This window comes from Alexandromys fortis, unplaced genomic scaffold (assembly GCF_014885135.2).
Source record: "Alexandromys fortis isolate MF-2015 unplaced genomic scaffold, M_Fortis_MF-2015_v1.1 scaffold_102, whole genome shotgun sequence".
Taxonomy (NCBI): domain Eukaryota; kingdom Metazoa; phylum Chordata; class Mammalia; order Rodentia; family Cricetidae; genus Alexandromys; species Alexandromys fortis.
The window spans coordinates 1,163,546-1,188,219 of NW_026067984.1; the positions used below are offsets into that span (position 1 = coordinate 1,163,546).

The following is a 24,674-nucleotide window of genomic DNA, read 5'->3' on the forward strand; positions in this document are numbered from 1 at the left end:
CCTGTTCTGCAGACCGTGGTGGCACACACCTGTGATCCAGCACTTGGGAGGCAGAGGTAGAAGGGCTGTGGGTTCAAAGCCACCCTGCTAATATAAAATCATATTAAAAATTGTTCGTGTAAGAATTTCAGCTGGGTTAAAAAGAAGATGAAAGCGCTAGCCAGTTAGTGCTTGTGGACACTGAGTAAACAATTTCTTCCTCAAATCCTTCAAAGTTAAACTTTGGTCATGCATTGGCTTTCCTGTGTATGATGCTTTCCACGACCTTCCTCCGAGGGGCAGACTTTACAATGTGAACCGCTCACATCCTTTCAAGCACCCGAAAACGTTTTTGAGCTGTTCTTAGGGAATTTCCACCAGGAATCTGATAGGAGAACAGTGCTGCAAAATAGGAACCTTAATTTAAGTTTCACCCCAAGATTTTTATCCTGTACTTGTATTTTCATGTACTGCTTGAAAAAGAGGTTTAATTTAGCAATTTTAATCCCCACTCTCTCTAAAGAAATCTAACTAAAAATCGAGCTTTGTATGTCTTCTAGGTATTGATAAAAAATTACCTCTGTGCTGATCTTGATCCTCGTTTATTGTGTGGTGCCACAACCCTTGAGTAATTATACCTATGACAAATCTCTTCCATGTTGATGGAGTGGGCTAAACAGGGCTTTCTGACCAACTCAGTCTGCTTTTTCCCCATTATTGTTGCTTTACAAACTATGAGTTAGGTAAGCTGTTGGTTCCTCTCCTTGACCTTAGTGACCTGAGCTTTGGATGTGGTCGCTGAACTCTCCTCAGCAAGAGCTTTCCAGCTCTCTTTCTATCTCCTCTCTTATTTTTCCTCCTTTCCTCTTCCATCTTGTCTCCTTCTTCCCTTCTGCCCCCCTTCCCCCTTTTTCTTTCCAGTGTTTTTGGAGACAGGTTCCCACTGCATGGCCCAGGATGGCCTTGGATGCCAGATCCTACTACCCAGGGTTCTGGTGCTATCATGACAACATTGCACATCGGGTTTGTCCTGGTTGACATATGTGCACCGTTACCAAGCATTTTCTTAGAGAATATTTTTTTGAGCCATTACCTTTTCATTTGCCATTCAATTTCTGCCTCTTATAACTTGTTAATATGTTATTGATTTCATTCTGTTAATACCTATACCTTAACATTAAATCGATAAAATTTTTTGGAATGTAGTAAAATAGAAGATTCAGTTCAATTTTTAAATAGTGTGAGATATAAAATTCAATTAAAATGTAAGAAATGGAAATTAATATATAAAATGGAAAATGAAATTACATTTTAAGATAATACATCTAGTTCATATTTCTATTATATTAATAGCAGTGCTATACCTTTTAAATTGTTTTCTTCAAAAAGGTTTTAGCTCACATTTTTTCTTTCAGCAGTATTAGAGATTGAACCTGGGGCCCCACAAACACTAAGCAAGGGTCCTACAGGAGCTGCATCGCCCCTGGACTTTTAGCTTTCTAAGGATCCAATTATTTGGCTCCCCTCTTTTGAGAGGCAGGTGTGGTGCCGCCCTAACTTGGTGGGTGCCCCTGAGATTCATGGGTGGGTGGGGGAAATGTGCAGGCCTTTATATTGTGGATTGTTGGGAGCCTGCCAATCCTATTTGAGGAGTGAAGATCAAAAGTACTAGCAATTTGAAAAGCTAAACTTTAAATTGTGGAAAACAATACAGCCAAAGAGTCCTCCTGCCCTCCAGCCCTCGGCTTGTGAGGAGAGCTTTGACATTACAGGTCCAATAATTTATTAACTGACAAAGGGCACTTAAAAGGCATTATTTTAGCAAGTATTTCTGATCTGAAACCTGACAAAGCTGCTGCTTAGGCTTCTCCCTTCTGTACCCTGTGCAGTGTCTGCAAGTGACCAGCAGGTGACTGCATAGCCAGGTGCAGTGACTCTGGCTTCCAAAAATCTGTGGTTTCAACAGCAGAAGCAAGCATTCTCCATTTACAGACGTTAGGACCCAAGCAGCGGCTCCCCTCCTCCATCTCCTTGCTTTCCTTTGCTGCAGAGTTTATGGCGGTGGGCGAAAGAGGGCATTCTAGAAAACAGCAACCCTGACCGCAGACACTAATTTTTTTTTTTTTTTCGATACCTGCTTTGATTGATTCCAGGTGCACTTGAAGATGGGATTCCAAACCAAGGCCTCCTTTCTTAAAACATTTGCAACTAGAACACTCTAATTGACTTTCAGAAATTTTGCTGTATCCAAAACGGAATAGCTTGGCATCTTACCATGAACTCATCTGCTGTGTGGCTACTTACAGCATGCAGAAGGGGGTTGTGGAGTCAGTTTGGAGATATTAGAAAAGTACTTGTCGAATTGTAGAGACCAGCCATTGTTGTCTCCTGAAAAGAAAAAAAAATCCGAGAGCGAGAGAGTCAAAAGGGAAAACGAGCAGATAGACTTCACTATCTCGGCACAGATAATCCCTCTAAACAAGCCAGTTTATCTCCAAGGTGGTTCGGTAATTACGACCAAGGACTTCCTGCAGGGGTGCGTTTCTGTCCCCAGTGGGAGGTCTGGGGTGGCCCAACTCTCCCTGCTCATCAAATAATGTCGTAGCTTCCTGCAAGTCATATGGACCACCCATGAGCCAGTGGCAGAAATGCCGAAACGTGATCCACCATTCTCCACATCGTTTTTAGTTTCCTAGACGGCCTTCATGAACGGAAACTAATCCCCGGTGTATATAGACACATATTTATTCATCAAAGCTGGTCTCTGGTAATGTTGAGGGGGCTACTGTTTCTGCCTCCCTCTCTCCCATTTTTCCACCCTCCCCTCCCTCGTACTCCCTCTCTCTTCTCTTTCTTCTTTTGCTGTGATGCTATAGATCTAACTCAGGGACTCGTACATACCAGGCAAGCGCCCTACTACTGAGGTAACACTCCCAATTTTTTTCATTCCTACAACCAAGACTGTTCTTTGTCTCAGAGCCTAGAGAGCGGTCTTGACCTTGTAGGCTGCAGGGTGGCTTGTGAAATTGTGGACCCGGCAGCCGAGGCTCATTTGGCTACACCTCTATTCCGAAGCAGTGTGGGGAAACTGACTCCCGGCATCTCTCCCGAGACACCGGGCTGTTTTGCAGGTGGTATTTCCTTGCTGCTGAAACTGACAGACGTGCCAGTGACTGACGCTTTGTTGCTTTTCTCAGTGCTCCTTTAGCAGGTCCTATATTTAACTCAGAGCTTTTGTAAAGCGGACTATTTTGAGTTGTCACATCTTTGTCATACACAGTACAGTGACTTGACACCACCGGCTTTGATGCCCTTCCTGGTTATTTGTCTCTCATGAGTGCTCTCCGACCTTTCTGCTATTTTAAGGCATGCGCTATGCGTGGATATCTTAGCTTCCGTACGGTTTCTGTGATAAAATCCTCTGACAAAAGCTAGTTAAGGCGAGAGTTTATTTTAGCTCCGAGGTTACCGTCCATTGCTTTGGGGACATTACAGTCACATAGGAACTTGGCAGCTGGTCACCCTGCACTGAATTCGTCTATGCCGCTTACTACCCAGTTCCCCTTCTTTACCCTCGCCAACTCCAGGAAACCTTGCCCAGGGATTGGTGCCATTTCTCGGTTAACCCAGTCACAATACCGCCCCTCCCCACAGACATGCCCAGTGGCCCGTTTATCAGGTAATTCTGGATTTTGCCCAGTTGACAATTAGCCTTGGCCGTCACTGTGGCAACAATTCTATCAATCAAGTTCAAACGGTGTAGTTGCTTAGGTCTTGTCGTTGCTCGCTCTTTCTCCTTTCTTTTCTGTTATAAAATGGCTTTCCCTGGGACACTGTCTGGGATCAGGTGGACTGTTACAGACAAGGGTGGCTTCACAGCTAATATGGACCCTGTATCTAGCAGGTGTTACCACAATGTATGTATCACCACAAACCCCACCGCGTGGACTGCATCTGTCTCATAACAGGTATTAAAAAATCATAAATATTTACACCCTTGTCATACGTATTTTTGGAACCTTGGGGTCCAAAGCTCCTTCAGCAGGGACAAGCTGCGTGCAGAGCTGGCTGTTGGGGAAGGGATGACAATGCCATCCATTACTCTTGTGGTTGACATGAACGGTAAGGGAAGAGGGGCAAGGGTCTGTGGATATCAGCGATGGGAAAGCCTGAGGCCCAAGTAGCGATGGGAGACCTGGCTGTAGACAGGCGGCTCTTGCAGCACACCATCGCTGAGGTACAGTAGCTGACCAAGTGCCAGCAGCCCCTTCAGCACGAGTGACTGTCACGCCGGTGCTGGGCAACATGGATCATTCTGGAGGGGGCCCCTGCACCCCTGCTGGTTTTTTTTTTTAATTTCTTCCTGTCATTTCCACTGACTGTTGTAGCTAAGCTGCTGCTCATGATAAACAATTGTGACTTTGTTCCAACTGCTGTGTCTGGGACAGCGTCCTTGGCACACTGAGTGCACGTGTGAGGTCAGAGTGGAGCCACAAGCATCCCTGCTGGTCCTTCTCTTTCTCATTCTTACTTCACTCCTTTCCACCCCCCCACACATACAGAGAGCAGTGGGGAAACAGAAAAGGGGGGAATAAGAAAAATCGGAATGGCAATGAGGGATTTCTAACTAGCAGAAACAGAACAGACCTGCTCATCCTTCTTGAGTTCGGAGGTCTGTATTTTGTAGAAATTTCTTTTTAAATAGTACAAGCATTTGGTAATGAGTTTTTTTTTTTTTACCTCCTTTCTGCTTGCCAAGGCGTTTTCTTCTTCCTAGCCTTTGCTTCCTCCAGCAGAAGGCAGGCACACAGCACAAGAGACATGTAGCCAGAATTGCAAAGTCGGAGTTAGCATTTTTAAGAGAACAGCTTTTTAGTATTATGTGTTTCTATATTTTAACTCATATACGCTTGGTATTTTAAGGATACACAGTTTTTCATACATTAGTAACTACTGTGGGAATTTAGATCTCTGCTTTTTTTGGAGGTGATCTCGGGTAATCTGCAGAGTATTTTACGTTGAAAGAAGACTGGGGATATCCGCTGAATGGGCGGAGTACTTAAAGATACACCAGTGAAAGAGAACTCAGTCTCCTTTGCTCTAGTAGAACTTGCAAATTAAGGCACTACCAAGAACATAGACTCTTTTGTTCCAGTTCTTGTCAATTTTGACAGTATGGGATCTGGGTTTTGCCACTATGGGGCTGGATAACTGCATTTTATGTATCCTGGGGAATCTTAGTGCAAGTCCTCAGGGGAACTGTTTGCTATTACTGTATTTTCATAGAAGGACAACCCTTCTAAAATGATTGTTTTGAAGATAGCATTCTTCTCACAGGGCAGCAACGGGGAGTGAGCTTGTTGCCTTGCACAACAGTCCAGGAGAGGAAAATGACACTTCAATGCTACTACAGCCTAGTCTTCCTTGAAATTTGCAAATACTTCTCCTGAATGAAGGAGGGGTTTTTTTTTTTTTTTTTAAATCCAACCAATGGCCTAACTGCTTCAGTAATTCTAAATGCAGCAAACAAGAAGCATAAGAATCCAGGACTTCACCTTCCACGAGGGGGAAGGGGACAGAATCCCATAAAAAGAATGAGAAAGAATGAGCACAAACTGTACAAAGAGATGACAGAGGACACAAACTCTTGAGCGAATTCCCAGAGAATTCCCCAAAAGAAGTCAACATAGGGCATGGAAGTATGAGTCAATCAAGAGACACAAATACTGAAGAAAAACTAACCTGAAATTCTAGAAATGTAAAATTCAAGGAGCCAAGCCAAACAACAACAACAATAACAACAACGACAACAGTACTCAAAAAAAAGCCTCACCAGAAATGGAGACATGGCTCAGTGGCCGAGAGTGGGTGCTGCTCTTCCAGAGAATCTGAGCTTGATTTGTAGTTAAGTGACTTACAAACTGTTGACAAGCCCAGTTCAAGGGGGTCCAATCTTTAGAACATTAAGAAAAGAACAAATATTTGAATCACGGGCATAGAAGCAGGATAAGAATTTGTCTTCAAAGAAATAGAAAATAGTTTCAATGAAATCACAGCTGAAAACTCCCCAAATTTAAGGAAAGAATACCTATCCAGATACAGGAGGCATTTAGAACCCCACTGAAATGAGACTAGAAAAGAATTTCCTCATCAAGGACTAAATATCCAAAATAAAGTATGTTGGAACTGGAAAGACGGAAACACAGCCAAATATAAAGACAGATCCATCTTAAAAGCAGCAAATTTCTCAAACAAAACAAATCAAGACAAAGCAAAACAAAATAAAACTTTTAAAGTAAGGAGGACCTTGAGGGATGTTATTTCAAACTCTAAATGACAACAGCCAATTCAGAATATTATACCCAGAAAAACTAGCTATTGTAAAGGAATGCAAAAGAAAAAGTTGGCCACTAAGCGAACTGCACAGACAATATTTGAAGAATACTTCAGACTGAATGGGAAGACAAACACATCACCCACAAGGTTACAGCGAAGAATAAACCACGCCAGAATGGTGGTTGAGCAGAAGAAGACTTGGAATGCATCAAACACTGCAAAGTGACAATAAATGGCACATATTTCTCAATAATAACTCTGTTATGGTTCATCAACCAATGTAGCAATTCAATCTGTTGAAAGAAAAAACTCACAAAATTAGGGTCAGGGCAGAGTTTTGTCTTTGCATTTCCAGGAAAATAAAAACATCCAACTGAGGACTCTAAAGATCTTTGGACAAATCAAACATTGAGAAAAGAAGGGAGAACCATCCAGAAAAAAAAAATACCAAGAAAAGGAGTAATTGGCTTAATGATGTAAAATGCTTCTACAAGGTAAAGTTTCATAAACCTTTTTGTTTATGAAATGTTGGTTTTTGCTGGATTCTACAGACATGCTAAACAGGTAGTCTTTATGTAGTCCCGACTCAATTAAAAGTTAAAGCTGACTTTGCAGTTGGAGTGCGACTCTCTCCTTTTCTAAACCCAAGCATGTTGTTAAAAGAAAATTCAAAGTCTCTGTCTCCTTTCAGAAGAGCCACCTGGTATGGGACAGAATAAAATAGAAATCTAGGACTATTATTGTCACAAAGCTCATACCCCTTGAATTTATTTTGACTCTTTAAAATTTTTTTCTTAGGGTATAAGTACTATCTTGAACTTTACAATTTCTTTTTAATATTAATGATATCAAAAAGTACTAACTAATTCTAGCCTTAGGTTTCATGTAGCTTCTTGCATGTGATTTCAGGCTTAAGTTTAAAGAGCTATTTATTATTAAACCTGGATACCCTGGATATACTTAATAGAAAATGGTCCCTTAACTTCCCTAAGATTTACAGCTTATGACATTTAATATGTTTAGATTCCTAACAGCTCTCTGAAGTCTCCAAAAGGATGATGAACCCCACAACGATGATTCTACTTGGATTTTAATAATACCACTAAGCCAATAATTATCGCCTAAAGGTTGTCTTTGGACTAGAAACTGTTCAGGACAGTTTCAAGATGGCTGGTTGAGATGGTCCGTCCTCACGCAAAATTAGGATGAAGGAGTACACCTGACAGTCTGCAAAGCTTTGGAAAGAAGGAAAGGATCTGGCACTCTACAAAGCAAACATCCCGTTGGTGGATGAACAAGTAGGGGTTCATTTGTAAGGTCCAGATTCATGCAAACCAGAGCATTCTTGGTGTTCACATTCAACATTTAGCACCCATTCTTGGAAAAGAGTGGAGCATCTTTTGCTTATAAAGTGATTAAAAAGAGAGAGGCCCTGAAGAGCTCGAGTGGATCTGGGGGTGCGGTGTGGATGAGTCCAGTGGTTTGTCAAAACAGCTACATGGAATGGAGTCTCTTTGAATTTTAAGGGCAATGGTGGTTTGCTGTACGGAATGCTCATGCCTCTGTCTGTGGTCTTAGTCAGTAGAGGCAACCATTTGAAGAATTCAAAGAGTGTGTCTAAACCCTGGGCATCTTTTAACAAAAATTATGCCCACAAAAAGGAAATGCTGCCCCTCACTCCTTATCTAGTAAGCTGTGTTCTGAGAAGAAAATCAAGATGATAATTCAAACATGCCTTATGTATTACTTTTAGGTAGTTTCCCTTGATATAGGTCTCATTCTGTTGTCTACACTGGCTTCAAATGCCTGGGTTCAAGATATCCTCTTTGAGACAATAGCTGGGTGCCACTGTGCCTAACCCTGAACATTGTTGGATAAACACTTCATTTCCAAATATATTGGAAATTAAAATCAGTCTGGTAATTTTAGAAGGGCCAAGGGTTCTTCTTATATTTTTGAGACTACTAAATATAAAACCAATTAGTTTTGAACACCAAATACATGATTATAAGATGGTCTTGATGGTGCAGCTACTTGGAAAGTCAATCTAGAAGGGACAAAGTTTAAGGACTGCTTAGGCTGCAGCGTGAGTTTCTGGCCAGTCTGGGGTCATATCTCAAGACAAAAGCAAAAAGAAGAAAAATCTCCCCTCTACAAAAAGCCCAGGACCAGATGGATTCAATGCAGAATTCTACCAGAACTTCCAAGAAGAGCTAATACCTATACTCCTTAATGTATTTCACAATATAGAAACAGAAAAGTCATTGCCAAATTCCTTTTATGAAGCTACAGTTACCCTGATACCAAAACCACACAAAGACCCAACCAAGAAAGAGAACTACAGGCCTATCTCACTCATGAATATCGACGCAAAAATTCTTAATAAAATACTGGCAAACCGAATTCAAGAACACATTAGAAAAATTATCCATTATGATCAAGTAGGCTTCATCCCAGAGATGCAGGGCTGGTTCAACATACGCAAATCTATCAATGTAATCCACCATATAAATAGACTGAAAGAAAAAAACCATATGATCATTTCATTAGATGCGGAAAAAGCATTCGACAAAATTCAACACCCCTTTATGATAAAGGTCTTGGAGAGAATAGGGATACAAGGGTCATACCTAAATATAATAAAAGCTATCTACAGCAAACCGACAGCTAACATTAAATTAAATGGAGAAAAACTCAAAGCCATCCCACTAAAATCAGGAACAAGACAAGGATGTCCACTCTCTCCATACCTCTTCAATATAGTGCTTGAAGTTCTAGCAATAGCAATAAGACAACATAAGGGGATCAAGGGGATTCGTATTGGAAAGGAAGAAGTTAAGCTTTCGTTATTTGCAGATGACATGATAGTATACATAAGCGACCCCAAAAATTCTACCAAAGAACTCCTACAGCTGATAAACACCTTTAGTAGCGTGGCTGGATACAAGATCAACTCCAAAAAATCAGTTGCCTTCCTATACACTAAGGATAAGGAAACAGAGAGGGAAATCACAGAAGCATCACCTTTCACGATAGCCACAAAGAGCATAAAATATCTTGGGGTAACCCTGACCAAGGAAGTGAAAGATCTATTTGACAAGAACTTCAAGTCTTTGAAGAAAGAAATAGAAGAGGACACCAGAAAATGGAAGGATCTCCCTTGCTCTTGGATTGGGAGGATCAACATAGTAAAAATGGCAATTCTACCAAAAGCAATCTATAGATTCAATGCAATCCCCATCAAAATCCCATCAAAATTCTTCACAGATCTGGAGAAGACAATAATCAACTTTATATGGAAAAACAAAAAACCCAGGATAGCCAAAACAATCTTATACAATAAAGGAACGTCTGGAGGCATTACCATCCCTGACTTCAAACTCTATTACAGAGCTACAGTATTGAAAACAGCTTGGTATTGGCATAAAAACAGAGAAGTCGACCAATGGAATCGAATAGAAGACCCTGACTTTAACCCACAAACATATGAACACCTGATTTTCGATAAAGGAGCTAAAAGTATACAATGGAAAAAAGAGAGCATCTTCAACAAATTGTGCTGGCAAAACTGGATGTCAATCTGTAGAAGAATGAAAATAGACCCATATCTATCACCATGCACAAAACTCAAGTCCAAGTGGGTGAAAGACCTCAATATCAGTCCAAACACACTGAACCTGATTGAAGAGAAAGTGGGAAGTACTCTAGAACACGTGGGCACAGGAGACCACTTCCTACGTATAACCCCAGCAGCACAGACAGTAAGGGCCTCATTGAATAAATGGGACCTCCTGAGACTGAGAAGCTTCTGTAAAGCAAAGGACACTGTCGCTAAGACAGAAAGGCAACCCACTGACTGGGAGAAGATCTTCACCAACCCCACAACTGACAAAGGTCTGATCTCCAAAATATATAAAGAACTCAAGAAACTAGACCGTAAAAGGCTAATCAACCCAATTATAAAATGGGGCACTGAGTTGAACAGAGATCTCTCAACAGAAGAAGTTCAAATGGCCAAAAGACACCTAAGGTCATGCTCAACTTCCTTAGCGATCAGGGAAATGCAAATCAAGACAACTTTAAGATACCATCTTACACCTGTCAGAATGGCGAAAATCAAAAACACCAATGATAGCCTTTGCTGGAGAGGTTGTGGAGAAAGGGGTACACTCATCCATTGCTGGTGGGAATGCAAACTTGTGCAACCACTCTGGAAAGCAGTGTGGAGGTTTCTCAGGAAATTTGGGATCAACCTACCCATGGACCCAGCAATACCACTCTTGGGAATATACCCAAGAGAGGCCTTATCACACAACAAAAGTATATGCTCTACTATGTTCATAGCAGCATTGTTTGTAATAGCCAGAACCTGGAAACAACCTAGATGCCCTTCAATTGAAGAATGGATGAAGAAAGTATGGAATATATACATATTAGAGTACTACTCAGCAGTAAAAAACAAGGACTTCTTGAAGTTTGCAGGCAAATGGATGGAAATAGAAAACACTATCCTGAGTGAGGTAAGCCAGACCCAAAAAGAGGAACATGGGATGTACTCACTCATATTTGGTTTCTAGCCATAAATAAAGGACATTGAGCCTATAATTCGGGTTCTTAGAGAAGCTAAATAAGAAGGAGAACCCAAAGAAAAACATATAGGCATCCTCCTGAATATTAACCTTCATCAGGCGATGAAAGGAGACAGAGACAGAGACCCACATTGGAGCACCGGACTGCAATCTCAAGGTCCAAATCAGGAGCAGAAGGAGAGAGAGCACGAGCAAGGAACTCAGGACCGTGAAGGGTGCACCCACACACTGAGACAATGGGGATGTTCTATCGGGAACTCACCAAGGCCAGCTGGCCTGGGTCTGAAAATGCCTGGGTTAAAACTGGTCTCGCTGAACATAGCGGACAATGAGGACTACTGAGACCTCAAGAACAATGGCAATGGGTTTTTGATCCTACTGCACGTATTGACTTTGTGGGAGCCTAGGCAGTTTCGTGGATGCTCACCTTACTAGACCTGGATGGAGGTGGGTGGTCCTTGGACTTCCCACAGGGCAGAGAACCCTGATTGCTCTTTGGGCTGACGAGGGAGGGGGACTTGATTGGGGGAGGGGGAAGGAAAGGGGAGGCGGCGGTGGGGAAGAGACAGAAATCTTTAATAAATAAATAAAAATAAATAAATTAATTAAAAAAAAAGCAAAAAGAAGGCTAAGCCACAGGTCAGTGTGAATGCTGTCCCATGTCAGTCTCAAGGATCAATTCTCAGCCCCCCAAAGACACAAAGACCCAAATCATGACTGTACATTAATACAAGAGTCATGGCCCATGTCATTTTCCCCATCTGTTTTTAACTTTAAAAAGACAATCAATGACTTTAGCGGGGTATTCTGAAATGGGAGCCGATTCCAGCATCACTCTGCTGGGCACGGTCGTCCTCCTGAGAACAACATAAGAAGCTTACTTAAAAAGTTAAAGAATATCTAATGTTTTTGAATTTTAAATGCAGGACAAATTAACATTAAAAGAGTCCTTGAATATGCTTCGGGTTTCTAATCCTATTAAAAATACATATCATCACCATCACACCCCAAAATAGGTACCGCTTATCTTGTTCTCAAAGTCAATGCCAGGCCAGTGTCGGAAAAATCTCCCCTGGGTGTTAACAGCTTCTCTTCTCTTAAATATCTTGCAGCCCCTACCCCTTTCCTGCTTTAGGCAAGTAGACGTTCACACTTGCATCATCTGAAAAAGATGGCACAGAAATTCAAAGGTTCACAGAAGAGCTAAATTCCTGGAATTTTATTTTCAAATGCTTAAGAGTGACATTTGACAAGAGGTTTGCAAGCCTGTTAAAGAGAACCATTGGGCTTTTTGATTCACAAACGAGATAAGAGACTTGGGCTGAAAAAAGACAGCTGAGACGTACTTCATTTCTGGCTTAGTTATGGGTCATATTTCTCTCACTGGATTCTGGAGCAGGGCGACCTGGAGTCATGGGGCAATTGTTACAGTCAGAGCCTGGCTTGACAATGGAGCAGCAGAGTGGACGAGATTAGAATGGCTAAGGCAGCTGAGCCTCAGGACCACAGAAGTTCTCTAGGGGCACGGCTAACTCAGGAACAATGAAATGTTACCCTCAAGCCCCGGAGTGCTGAGGATGGAGGCAAGAAAGATGTCTTGGGTGTGGAGTGTCTGTGACAGGCTGGGGACTACTCAGAGGTGTTTAAGGCAAAGGAGCAGAATAATCCATGCATGTCTCAGGGGATTATGTGGTTTCACAAGACGGTGAGCCAGACCTCTGTCCCTGTGGATCCCGTATAGTATCCTGTCACTACAGAGACACATGAGCCCAGCTGTAGAAATCCTAGTAGAAAGGAAATAGACGAGACGTTTAACGGCTTTTCTCTATTGAAAGGATGGAAGCTTGTAATAGCAACAACCTTTGGCCGCAGAGGAAGATTTACGTAAAGACTATTACTCATTTGGGAATGGGAGCTGACATTTCCAGTTCATGTGCAGTGCAGGGCTTTAACTTCCCAGTTTAAAGGTAATGAAACAGTTCCTGTCTCAAAGACCGTCATGAGGATTAAATGAGGTAAAATACAGACTTAGAATCGTATCATATATTTAGTAACAACGTACAAACATCAGCTCTTACTCCCATCACCACACTTGATATTTAAAATTTGGAGGTATCTCTAATTTCTCATACACTACTTTTCTAAGAAAAAAATTTAAAAATACTTTCCTTTAAAAAGAAGTCTAAATGTTATAAATATCATGCCAGAGGACGTGCCATCCAATTTAAATTTTATCAACAAGACATTTGTTTGAATGCAAAATCATCTAATAATTAACGGCATGGGCCTTGTTCTCCTACCCAGGAAAAAATAGAATGTGGAAGCTTTCGTGTTTTGATAACTGTCTCTCAAAGTCCTTAGCCCACGCCATTACTGGGAGATGGCGGAGCTCTTAAGAACTGGGGACCAAGTGGGGGCTTTAGGCTACTTAGAATGGTCCTTGAAGGGACCCTAGTCCCTTTGGCCTCTGACTGTGAGCAGTTCTCTGCCCATACACCCCTATCATGGCGCACTCCCTTGCTGTAGGCTAAAGCCATGGGATAAACTGATCATGAACCAAAACCTCCTCAACTGTGAACCAAAATAATCTGATTCCTGTTACCAGGTTGATTATCTAAACTGTTAGGGTGAGGAGAAGCTGGCCCACAAGCCAAACAGCTGGGATGGTATTTTACTAACCCTGTTAGCAGGAGACTAACGCCATCTTTGTGCACTTATTTTCCATATTTATGGAATGCATATCTTACAGCATACTTATTTACAGTGAGGATGAGGTGAAAGACAGCATATGAGGGACTTGTATTGTGACTGCACACATGAATTCTCAAATACAGAAGACAATCTGGTTATGACTCCTGTTAGATAAAACCATCTACTGCCAAGAAGAAGGTAAGAAAAACATAAGAAAGCGATGAAAAAAGGGGCTCTCCAGTGCCTTGGGACTTTTCCAAATAAAATACAGCATTAACAATTGATGTCTAGAGGGAGGGGCAAAGGAGAAGCAGTTAAAGTAAAATCTGGAAAGTTCAAGCTGAGGTCTGAGTGTTGACTATCTCCCAAAGGTCCATGTTTTAAAGGCTTGGTTTTAAAAGTGATGGCAATGGGATTTTTATGTGTGTAGACTAGTTGGAAGTCTACAGATCCTCAGACACGTAGCCAGAAAGAGGACTGTTAGCCCTTCCTATTTTTGTTTTCCTTCCTAGACATGAAGTACATGGCTCTGCCATGGCAAGGCCCATCAATCATGTACCAGAACCCATGGGCTGAAATGGCCCAACTGGTCTGTGAGCCAATTGTGAGCCACAAGGAACCTCTCGTCTTTGTAGATTTCTTAATTGATTTTCTTAGGAATTTGTTACAGGGACAGGAAGTGAACGCACAGCTGTGATATAAATTCTGTAAGCGAGCGATCGTTCTTATCTTTGCGGGGAAGCACAGTGCAGTGTTCAGTGCAGTCAAAGCTGCCTTCCGTTTATTGCTAACTGCTTGTGAGGAGGAAGGCAAGGACGTGCTAGTACAGCTGAATTCATGAAGACCTCATATACTCCACACTGATTTTTGTGTGCCTGTGCCCAGGAATGCTATGCCACTAACCTTCCTGGCCGAGGACAGCTGGCTCTCCACAGCCCAGACAGTTCTCAGAGGGAACAAAGAACACAGCTGGGGGAAAGGCTCATGACCATCTAATAATGAGCAATGCATTTAGCCCAATTACACATGAAATCATCAGTCTGAAGCCAAAGGAGTTCATCTATTTGGCCCATCGACCCGGGAGACAGCTTCCTCTTCCTGAAGCATCCAAAACCAGCTACAGGGGGAGGAGAGGCAGCCAATGACCACTACAGCGTGGAGCCCTTTGAAGTTATTCAGGCTTGGCCTGTTCAGTTTGCTTTTCCTCTCCTACGGAGCTCACAAAAAAGACTCTGGTCAAAGACCTTCCCTTCCTCCTGTCTGTCTTTTCAACACGTTAATGTCTTTCTGGGTGCTCTGTATGGAGAGCTCTGTCTCCTGCCGCTGTGACGCTCCTCCATTCTCCTCCTGTGCCTCCCTTGTGACTATGGATGACTGATCAGAGTATCCACCAAAAAAGATGTTTTTCAAGGACAACCATCTGAGAAGAGAACTTATCTTTAGAGAGTCTATGCCGCACGCAGTAAGGTGCAAAGACGCCGCATTGGAAACGCTGTCTGTGATGTACCCAACTCCAGATTGCTTTCATCTGGATTGGGGATCAGGTCTACAGAGGAGCTACCCTTTTCTGTTTCTCATCCCCTGCCTCGACTCCTCTAACAAATTACCGCCATCTGGTGGCTTGAAACAATAGAAATGGATTCTCTCATGGTTTTGGAGGCTAGAGTCTAACTAAACTCAAGGTGTCAGCAGAGCTACATACAAGGCTCCAGATCTTTTCTTGCCTGTCTGGGCTGTTGCTTGCTTCTGGTGTGCCAGCAAAAGTCTAGCCTTTGCCTCTGCCTGCCTACGAACACTACATCTCTGCAACTGTTTTCTCTTTCTTGCAAGGACACTGTCATTGGCTTTGGGGTCTATCCTAACGATTCTGTCAGAACATGGTCTTAATCCTCATCTTGGCAGAGACTCTGCTTCTAAATAAGGTCACATTCTTAGGTTCCAGGAGGACACAAAGCTTTCTGGACATTTCCTCGCTACTGTACACCATTCCAAATGTCATAGAAGACGTTTCAAGCCATTTCTTCTATGGCTTACAGAAAGGCTAATGTGGAAACGGTCAAAAATGTCTTCATTCCTTTTCTGTGCATGGCGCTGTAGAGGTGTAGAGGAGGCGAGAGATGTTCAAAGAGCAAGTCTAGCAAGGACAGGCATGATGACTTGGTCTTTAGAAGTCTTGAACTCCATAATAGGGCAAGTAGTATAGCTTCAAATGAGGTGGTGTAGCTGACGTGAGAGGGGTCACTCTGTGTACTGGCTCTACTTACAAAACATGAAGAGAAGTTAGAAATGCAGAGCTCTCTCAAGTGGAAATCTGGGTGTGGTGAGTTGATCTGATAGGTACACACACACACACACACACACACACACACACGCACGCACGCACACACACACACACACACACACGCACATTGGCTGTGGAAGGTAAATGACCTCAAGGCCTTGCACATGCCAGGCAAACACTCTTTTCCACTGAGTTCCAACCCCGGTCCTCACCCAAGAATTTGATGAGACTTTAACTTTACACTTTCACGACCGAGTTGGCATTCGGTTCGAAATGAGCACATGTGATTTCTAAATGAGAACTGTCAGCATTTTGTAATCAGATTCCCTCGCTGTTTACCCGGGCACAAAAAAGGAAAGGTTTTTCTCTCTCTCTGCTTGGCAACGGACACACCAAATTTCCGCTCTGATGACTTCAGAGTGTTGTTTGGTTTGTGCTCAGACTGCGTTCGTGAAAAGTCTCAGGAGAGATGAAAACTGTATTAGTGACACATGATTAAAAAATACAGAAATTATATGTTAAATACTACAACTTGGAGAAATTCACTTTTCTATCTAAGTAAATTACATATGTGGCCTCTATATTACTTTTTAGAAAGAAAAGGATTCCCATGAATTCAATTGAAAGGTTCTAAGTATTTCTTTCTTGCATTATGCCCATGGACATGTTTAATGGTTTAATATGTTTTAATGGTTTTTTGTATTAGGTATTTTATTCCTCATACTTGGTTATTGTGTTAATTTCTTTCTGTTTGGATGAACTACCACAAAAATAGCTTAAAGAATTAAGGGTTTACTTTGTCTCACAGTTCAAGGGTGTAACTCTTCATGGCACAGAAGGCAGGGCAGAAGCTTCAGGCAGCTGACTGCCTTAGAGTCGGAAAGCATACAGAGATGAATGCTGTGACTCAACGTTTTTATGGTTATTCTCTTGCTTACGCTAGTCTCTTTTTAGGGTTGCTGAAGATGGCGGTATATGCTCAGTTTGCTTTCTCCATTTTATTCAGTTTGGGACCCCCAGCCCACGGAATGGTCTCCACATCGGAAGGGTGGGCCTTCCTACTGCAATGAACTCAGTCTAGAAACTACCTCACAGGCAAACCTAGAGACTTTCCTCCTTTGTAATTCTAGGTCCTAAGTTGATAATCTGTGTGAACCATCACAAGTCTACCTCTTCTAAGCCCGGCACACAAATGTATCACCCTGAAGCCACACCTTCCACTGTTTGTACTCATAGGCGATTCTGCTTTCCTTCCGGGGTGTTCCAGATGATTCTGGCACAGACAGACAGCAACAGCACATCCCGGGACATTGTAGAGGTTTGACCAGAGTTAAGATCAGGACACAGGCAGAATTGATGTGGGAATGATTTCTTACTAATAAAGAAACTGCCTTGGCCCATTTTATTGGATAGAAAATTAGGTAGGCGGAGTATACAGAAGAGAATTCTGGGAGAAAGAAGGTTAGAGGAAGAGTCGCCATGGTTCTCCCGCTCCAGACAGACGCAGGTTAAGATCCTCCCTGGTAAGCCAGCTCGTGGGCTACACAGAATATTAGAAATGGGTTAGAACAATATGTAAGAGCTAGCCATAAGGAACTGGAACTATCCGGGCCAGGCAGTGTTTGAAAGAATACAGTTTCCGTGTAATTATTTCTGGGCATAAGCTAGCCATGCGGGCGGCCGGGTGCCGGGGACGCAGCCCTGCCGCCGCTCCTATTTCAACAGATGGCGCCCAGACGTGATGGCTAAATCCACTTAAAAACCTGAGAAGGCTTAAAAATAAGGGAGAGAGAGTTTAACACAGATTTTTGCTGTTTTGTTGGTGGCGTTCTGTAGAGAGATTCCTGATTCAGCAACAGCAGCAGAGAAAAAAAGCTGCGTCATTTTAAAGCACGGCTTCCTGGTGCTGTACTGCCAGCGTGAACTCTGGCTTTAAAGCATTTCAAGGCTTTTATGGGACTGGATGTTTCTGTTCCCACTTGGGATCGGAGGAGATTGCTCTGAGACCTGCCGATGGCTCAGCGTTCCCTGCCTGCACCTGGGCAGATGGCGGAATCAGGCTTAGGCAGGCGGAAGAGCATGGCGGATTCCTGCCGCCATACAGAGACGCGTTTTCAGACTGCGCAGTTCTCTGCATGTCAGATTTGGCTGTAACTTGGATGAAAAGAGTTTCTGTGCTGCACACTCAGTCTCAGAATTAAACTGCTGATTGCGGCTCCAATGTGAACTGCTGTGTGCCTGGAACTGTGCTCAGCTCAGAAGCACCAAATGACTCTGAGGCAGGAGCGGCTGCTCCATGCTGAACTGTGCTGATCTCAGGCAGGAACTACCGTAATTACCTTAAAACCGTGCAGTTAAGGTTTAGACTGGGCAGGACACAGGCAGTACCGTATTACCTGTAAATGGTGCAACTTAAGTTTTTAAGAAATGCTTAACATTTTAAGAAATGCTCCTGTATAGTAAAGAAATTACAGATTCACAATAAAACAGATTCAGACACTGTTGGATAAATGTACGTAGGCTTGGGAAAGAGAAGAAAAAGAATATAAAGAATAAAGTTAATGTCTTAAAAAGAAAAAGGGTAAAGTCTTTAAAGAGACAGAGTACAGAAGTACAGATAGTTATAGATTAAGAGAAATAAAGAAAAATAAGCCACGTAAAAATGGAAAATTCACAGAGAGTCTGGATTATGTACATTGTGTTTTCTTTAAAATTTTTGACTGTGAAGGAGCTAAGTACAGAGAGACATTTCATTATATGGGCTGCCAAGCTAAACCAAAATGGATTTCATGAGGGTATTATGATTTCAGAATTTGGGTCTAAGGATATGATGCTTTGGAGAGGGTCTTCTTTTGTTTTTGCAGAGGATGAGACCCTGTGGATTGCATCTATTCCGATTTGGTATGATAGACCACGCCCTCCTGAAAGGTTGCTGTGAACACCCTCAAAAAATTGCTTCGCTCAATTGCCAACTGAGATGAAACTAGCACACAGGTTATATCATGAACAACCTAATTAACGACGCCCCTATTCAGCAGGAAGCAGTTTGGAGAGAAAAAACTACGCCCATGTTCCCAAATATTGTTTATAAATGTTCTTTTACATTTAAAGGGGGATATGATATAGATATGAATAATTTGCATTGGTATGGATTTTATGGTCAATTTTGTTATATGTATATGTATTTTTGATCTTGATTAAGGTATTGTGATTGTGTAGTTCATTTAAAAATGTAATGTATAATTAGGAAATATAGGTTGTTAATGGATAATCATCGCTAATACTTAAGCTTGTAGTCATGTTAGTTAGATTTTCTAGATATATAGAGAGATATTTTAGTTAGATAGGCATTCTTCATATCTTTCAAAGGCTGCAGAATATGGCATTTAAGATATTTTAATAACTTAGGGTTTTTCATGACAATGAGACACATTTGCTCCTGGCAGCACCAATCTATTTCAAGAGGAAGATGGGCATCGAAGAGAATCCTTATGGAGTTTGATAGCCATTTGGGCAAGAAACTGCTCTTGCCTGGACTGTTGCATAAACTGGACACAGAGAACCCGCAGAGAGAGGACTGCTGAACTTGCCTAAAGGTGAGATGACCTTTTGGGGTTCCTGCTTCATGAAAGAGTCTGTGAGACATTCTGCAGGACACAGCAAAAAGTGACTGAACTGTCTTTGGAATTTCTTGCTTGATGAGAATGTCTGCTGGATACTATGGGCCTGTAGGCCGAAGATGGATGCCCCAACGGTACAGAGGAACTTTGGGTGACTGTCCAGGCAGCGAGATGTCTCTGTCATTTCTAGAGTTTTCTTATTTCTTGTTTGATAGGTAATATTATATCCTTCTGGAGTCTTTGATGGAGTTGAAGAATGGTTAGTTATAGTTTTCCTTAGTTATGATAAGAGATAAAATAGATATAAATATTGTAACTGTAATTCTTACTTGATAACTGTTTTGTTATATGTAATTTTACTATGTTAAAGTTAAAGCCTTTCTTTTTTGTTTAAACAGAAAAAGGGGAAATGATGTGGGAGTGATTTCTTATTAATAAAGAAACTGCCTTGGCCCATTTTATTGGATAGAAAATTAGGTAGGCGGAGTAGACAGAGGAGAATGCTGGGAAAAAGAAGCTGTGTGAGGAGTCGCCATGGTTCTCCCGCTCCAGACAGACGCAGGTTAAGATCCTCCCTGGTAAGCCAGCTCGTGGGCTACACAGAATATTAGAAATGGGTTAGAACAATATGTAAGAGCTAGCCATAAGGAACTGGAACTATCCGGGCCAGGCAGTGTTTGAAAGAATACAGTTTCCGTGTAATTATTTCTGGGTATAAGCTAGCCATGCGGGCGGCTGGGTGCCGGGGACGCAGCCCTGCCGCCGCTCCTATTTCAACACAGAATGAAGTCAGAATCTCTCCCAAAATGACTTCTGGCCTCGTTCTTCCTGAAAACTCAGGAGCTGGGCCTCAACTATTCGCCTTTCCCTTGGCCTTTTGGTCTCCTAAACTCTCATCAGAATGGCCCATTAATCTCGGCTCACAGCGTTCTAGGATTTCCTTGACCTGTACCTGCAAACTGTTCCACATTCCTTTCACAGACCAGTTTTTAAAGCCTATAAACCACGTGTTCATGTTTATCACAACAAAGATGCTACTTCCTGGCACCTGTTTTCTGTATTAGTTGCTTAAAAAAATAGTGTGTGTGTGTGTGTGTGTCTGTCTGTCTGTCTGTCTTCCCAGAGGGTGAGTCAGATTTCTCAAAGCTGGAGTAACAAGCAGTTGACAGCCCCCTGATGTAGGTACCAGGATCAAACCGTGGTCCTCTGGAAGAGCAGCAACTGCTTTTAATTGCTAAGCCATCTCTCCAAATTTTGAATCAGTTACCTTTAATGTTCATTGCTATGACAAAATATCTAATAAAAGTGATTTAAACTGGGCAGTGGTGGCGCACGCCTTTAATCCCAGCACTTGAGGGGCAGAGGCAGGCGGATCTCTGTGAGTTTGAAGCCAGCCTGATCTACAAGAGCTAGTTCCAGGACAGACTCCAAAGCTGCAGAGTCCTGTCTCATAAATGAAAAGAAAAGAAAAGAAAAGAAAAGAAAGATTATAGACCACACAGGCCTCCAACTTGCAAAGAACTGGCTCCCTCTGTCTCCTGAATGTTGGACTCTAAATTTTTCTTTGAATTTTTTTCTGATTAATGAAAAATGTCCTCTTCCACTAAAAAAGGACATTTGATTCGACAATATACTTTTAATCACAAATGATCATGAATTCTTTCCATCTATATAAGCTAAAACACTTCATTTTGCATAGTTGGAAATATATCTAATATTGCTTTGCCAGATATTTATGAAGTTTATATATTCTGAAAAGACCGTATTTCTGGTTTAATTTAATTAGCATTAGCAAGAATTTAAATATGGATGTCTTAAAAGTGAGCAGCCTTGGGAGCATAAATTATCCAGATACCATAAAGGGAAGAAATAAAAAGCCACAGCTGGCCAGGGAAATCAGAACAACGAGAGGCAGAAAAACACAAGCTCCTAGTTGTAATCACCTGACTCTACAGATGGTGGTGGAATTCTGCAGGCTCTCCTGAGCGCGCCAGCCCACTCTGGCAAGGACAGACAGCAGTAGTACATACTTGGACATGTTAGAGGTTTAATCAGAGCGAGGATTTAACATGTTAGAGGGTAGGATTCTCATGCATGAACTGGGGGTGTGTGTGTCACAAAAGCATCGTGCTAAACACGTCTCATATAGCATCTCATTTAATCCCCAACATCCTCCTTCCACTCTCTGTAGAATGTGTGTGCTGCCCTTGGAAGGAGTCATCCTCTGGAGCTAGAGTTAGAGATGGTTCTGGCAGCTGAGTATCCTCTGCAGCAGTAGAGTAGCAAGCGCTCTTGACTGCTGAGCTCTGTCTCCAGCCTTCACTGAATCAATCCTTTTACCGACCTGTAGCGATAGGCACTTTTTTTTTTTTTTTTTTTTTTAAAGAAAAGAGAAGGGTCATTTACCACCCTTCAGGCCAGCACTGAAGTAGAAAATTTGGAGGCTGAGCCAGCTGTATTGAATGCCTTATTGTCTGTATTTGCGCCGCTGACTGGGGAGTCTTGAGGAATGCACCAGACTAAAGATTATTATCACAAGGACGGAGACTTGTTATTATTTTTATTTTTAAATATGGTCTCTTTAAGACTGCCACTAAAGCTAGCGTTTCCTTTTATGTGGAAGACCTACTTTTACTGGTGAACTTGAGACAGTTACCCGGCTTCTGCCTCCTGGAACCCATTCCGCCTGACAGGACGCCACCTGGGACTGTATCCAAATACCAAGCAGGTGCCGAGGGAAGCGGCTGGCAGCGTACAGATCAGGGTTGCATTTGCATTGCAATTTTCGGTGATTTTAGCAAATGCTTTTCTTTGAAATGTTTGCGGACCTCTCACTCAAAGGCAAGCGAAGCTTTCACTCCTGAGTTAAGTGTCTGCACTTGGTTTACCCCCTGTGGGGAGAGAGCGTTCCTAACGGAGAAGCTGTGAAAATACAACCAGGGGAAGGTGTTAAACCAAACAAAAACAAAACAAAGCAAAGCAAAACAAAGCCAAGCAAAACAAACCATAAAAGCCTGAGGCTGGAGGGTGTGGCTCAGTGATGGACTGCTTTCCTAAACAGAACAGCTTCAGTTCTGTCTGCTTGGCTAGGGGATCAGACACAGGGATGCTTGTGGTCAAAGAGAAACTGCAGCTTGCATGTCTGCACCTTAGCCCAGGTGAGAAGCTCGGCCAGAAGAGGCTCAGGCAGTGAAACTGAAGACGTTGTCAGCACTTTACGGTTCTTGGCTATTGCCCTGGGATTCCCACATGCAGGAGTTGGGTGAAAATGGTTACATCACACCCTATTAGGAAGATGATTTGAGTTTGTTTGTGATTATAAGATTCATTTACAGGAAATGACCTGTTTCTCAAGGCCCAAGTGCTGGCTCTATGATAAAAGCTGGGTGAAGCTTACTCAGAGTGGAGGTTTTTAAAACTGTCTCTTTTCGGTTCTGTTTGTAAAAAAAGTTTCATTCATTAGGGCGGTGCTTTGCAAATCTGGAATGCCCAGAGTAGGCAGCGAGGCCTCCTGCAGGCTTATCACTTATACAGTGCATCCAGCCTTAGCACTGTACGTATGTTTCCGCCTTCCAAAAAGAGCCTCATGTTTTCCCATAAGTGAGAATATTACTAGCTTGTATATTGATTAACATATTTGTTTTGCGGTGAACCAGCTTCAGGGCATTCAAGTGGTTTTGATAAATTTGTACTTTAAAGTTTCAGAAACTTGAACAAAAATACCCTCTGCAAGCTAGCTATTTTTCTAAATATCCTATGTGGCCAACAGCCTCACTTACTGTCCTCGTAAGGCCGTAGGATGGGTTTTGTTGGAACAAGTCAGCCTCATGCGAATACTTCTGTTTTCAGGATTCTCCCATTTCCTCCCTAGCTGGATTAAGTAAAACAGCAGTCTCTAACGTGCTGTGAGTCCCCGCCATATGCCTGGCACTATCCTAATTCTTTATACTTAATCTTTCCGAAGTCTAAGTGTAGGTACCATCATCAAACCTTTCTACAAAATGAGCAAACCAAGGCACACAGTGGTTAAGAAGTGTTCTTGAAAGTTTGCCTAATTGGTGAGTGAACATTGTTCCTAGGTTCAGTCTTCAGAGACCCTGTTCTCAATTTTGATACCATTGTGCCTCAAAGACATGAGCTCTGCAGGTTTCTTGGTTTAAAAATACTTGACTGTGCCGAATAACTACTTATCTGAAATACTGAGGGTAACACTATTCCCTATGAAACAAGCGGAGCTGCCCTGCATAGCCAAAACAATCCTGTACAATAAAGGAACTTCTGGAGGCATCAAAGTCCCCGACTTCAAACTCTACTACAGAGCTACAGTACTGAAAACAGCCTGGTATTGGCATAAAAACAGACAGGAGGACCAATGGAACTGAATCAAAGACCTGGATATTATTCTACACATCTTTGAACACCTGATTTTTTGACAGAGAAGCAAAAAGTATAGAATGGAAAAAAGAAAGCATATTTGAGAGAAACGGTGCTGGCATAACTGGACATCAATATGTAGAAGAATGCAAAGAGATTCATGTCTATCACCATGTACAAAACTCAAGTCCAAATGGATCAAAGACCTCAACATAAAACCAACCACACTGAACCTCATAGAAGAGAAAGTGGGAAGTACACTTGAAAGCACTGGCTCAGGAGACCACTTCCTAAATAGAATTCCAGTAGCACTGAGACAATCAATTAATAAATGGGACCCTCTGAAACTGAGAAGCTTCTGTAAAGCAAAGGACATGGTCAATAAGACAAAATGGCAGCCTACAGAATGGGATAAGATCTTCACCAACCCACATCAAACAGAGGGCTGATCTCTAAAATATACAAAGAACTCAAGAAATTGGTCATCAAAAGAACAAATAATCCAATAAAAAATGGAGTACAGACCTAAAAAGAGAACTCTCAACAGAGGAATCTAAAATGACTGAGAGACACTTAAGGAAATGTTCAACATCCTTAGCCATCAGAGAAATGAAAATTAAAGCCACTCTGAGATTTCATTTTATACTCTTAAGAATGTCCAAGATCAAAAACACTGATGACAACTTATGCAGGAGAGGATGTGGGGTAAAGGAAACACTTCTGCATTGCTGGTAAAAGTGCAAGCTGGTACAGCTGCTTTGGATGTCAGTGTGGTGATTTCTCAGAAAATTAGGAAACAACCTT

The 24,674-nt window shown here is 42.2% G+C and overlaps 1 protein-coding gene across 5 annotated transcripts in view; it reads right to left on the bottom strand.

Annotated features, from left to right (window-relative positions):
- Rxfp1 (relaxin family peptide receptor 1) overlaps window positions 1-24,674 on the bottom strand; it is an 80,798-nt gene that overhangs the window by 28,978 nt on the left and 27,146 nt on the right. For 3 of the 5 annotated variants that reach the window (XM_050158745.1, XM_050158743.1, XM_050158748.1), the window contains one exon: window positions 2,284-2,367. In XM_050158745.1, the coding sequence (XP_050014702.1) occupies window positions 2,284-2,367 (84 nt within the window). Of the gene's footprint in view, window positions 1-2,253; window positions 2,368-24,674 lie in introns of those variants that run through there. The other 2 variants (XM_050158747.1, XM_050158746.1) reach the window with 2 other exon arrangements.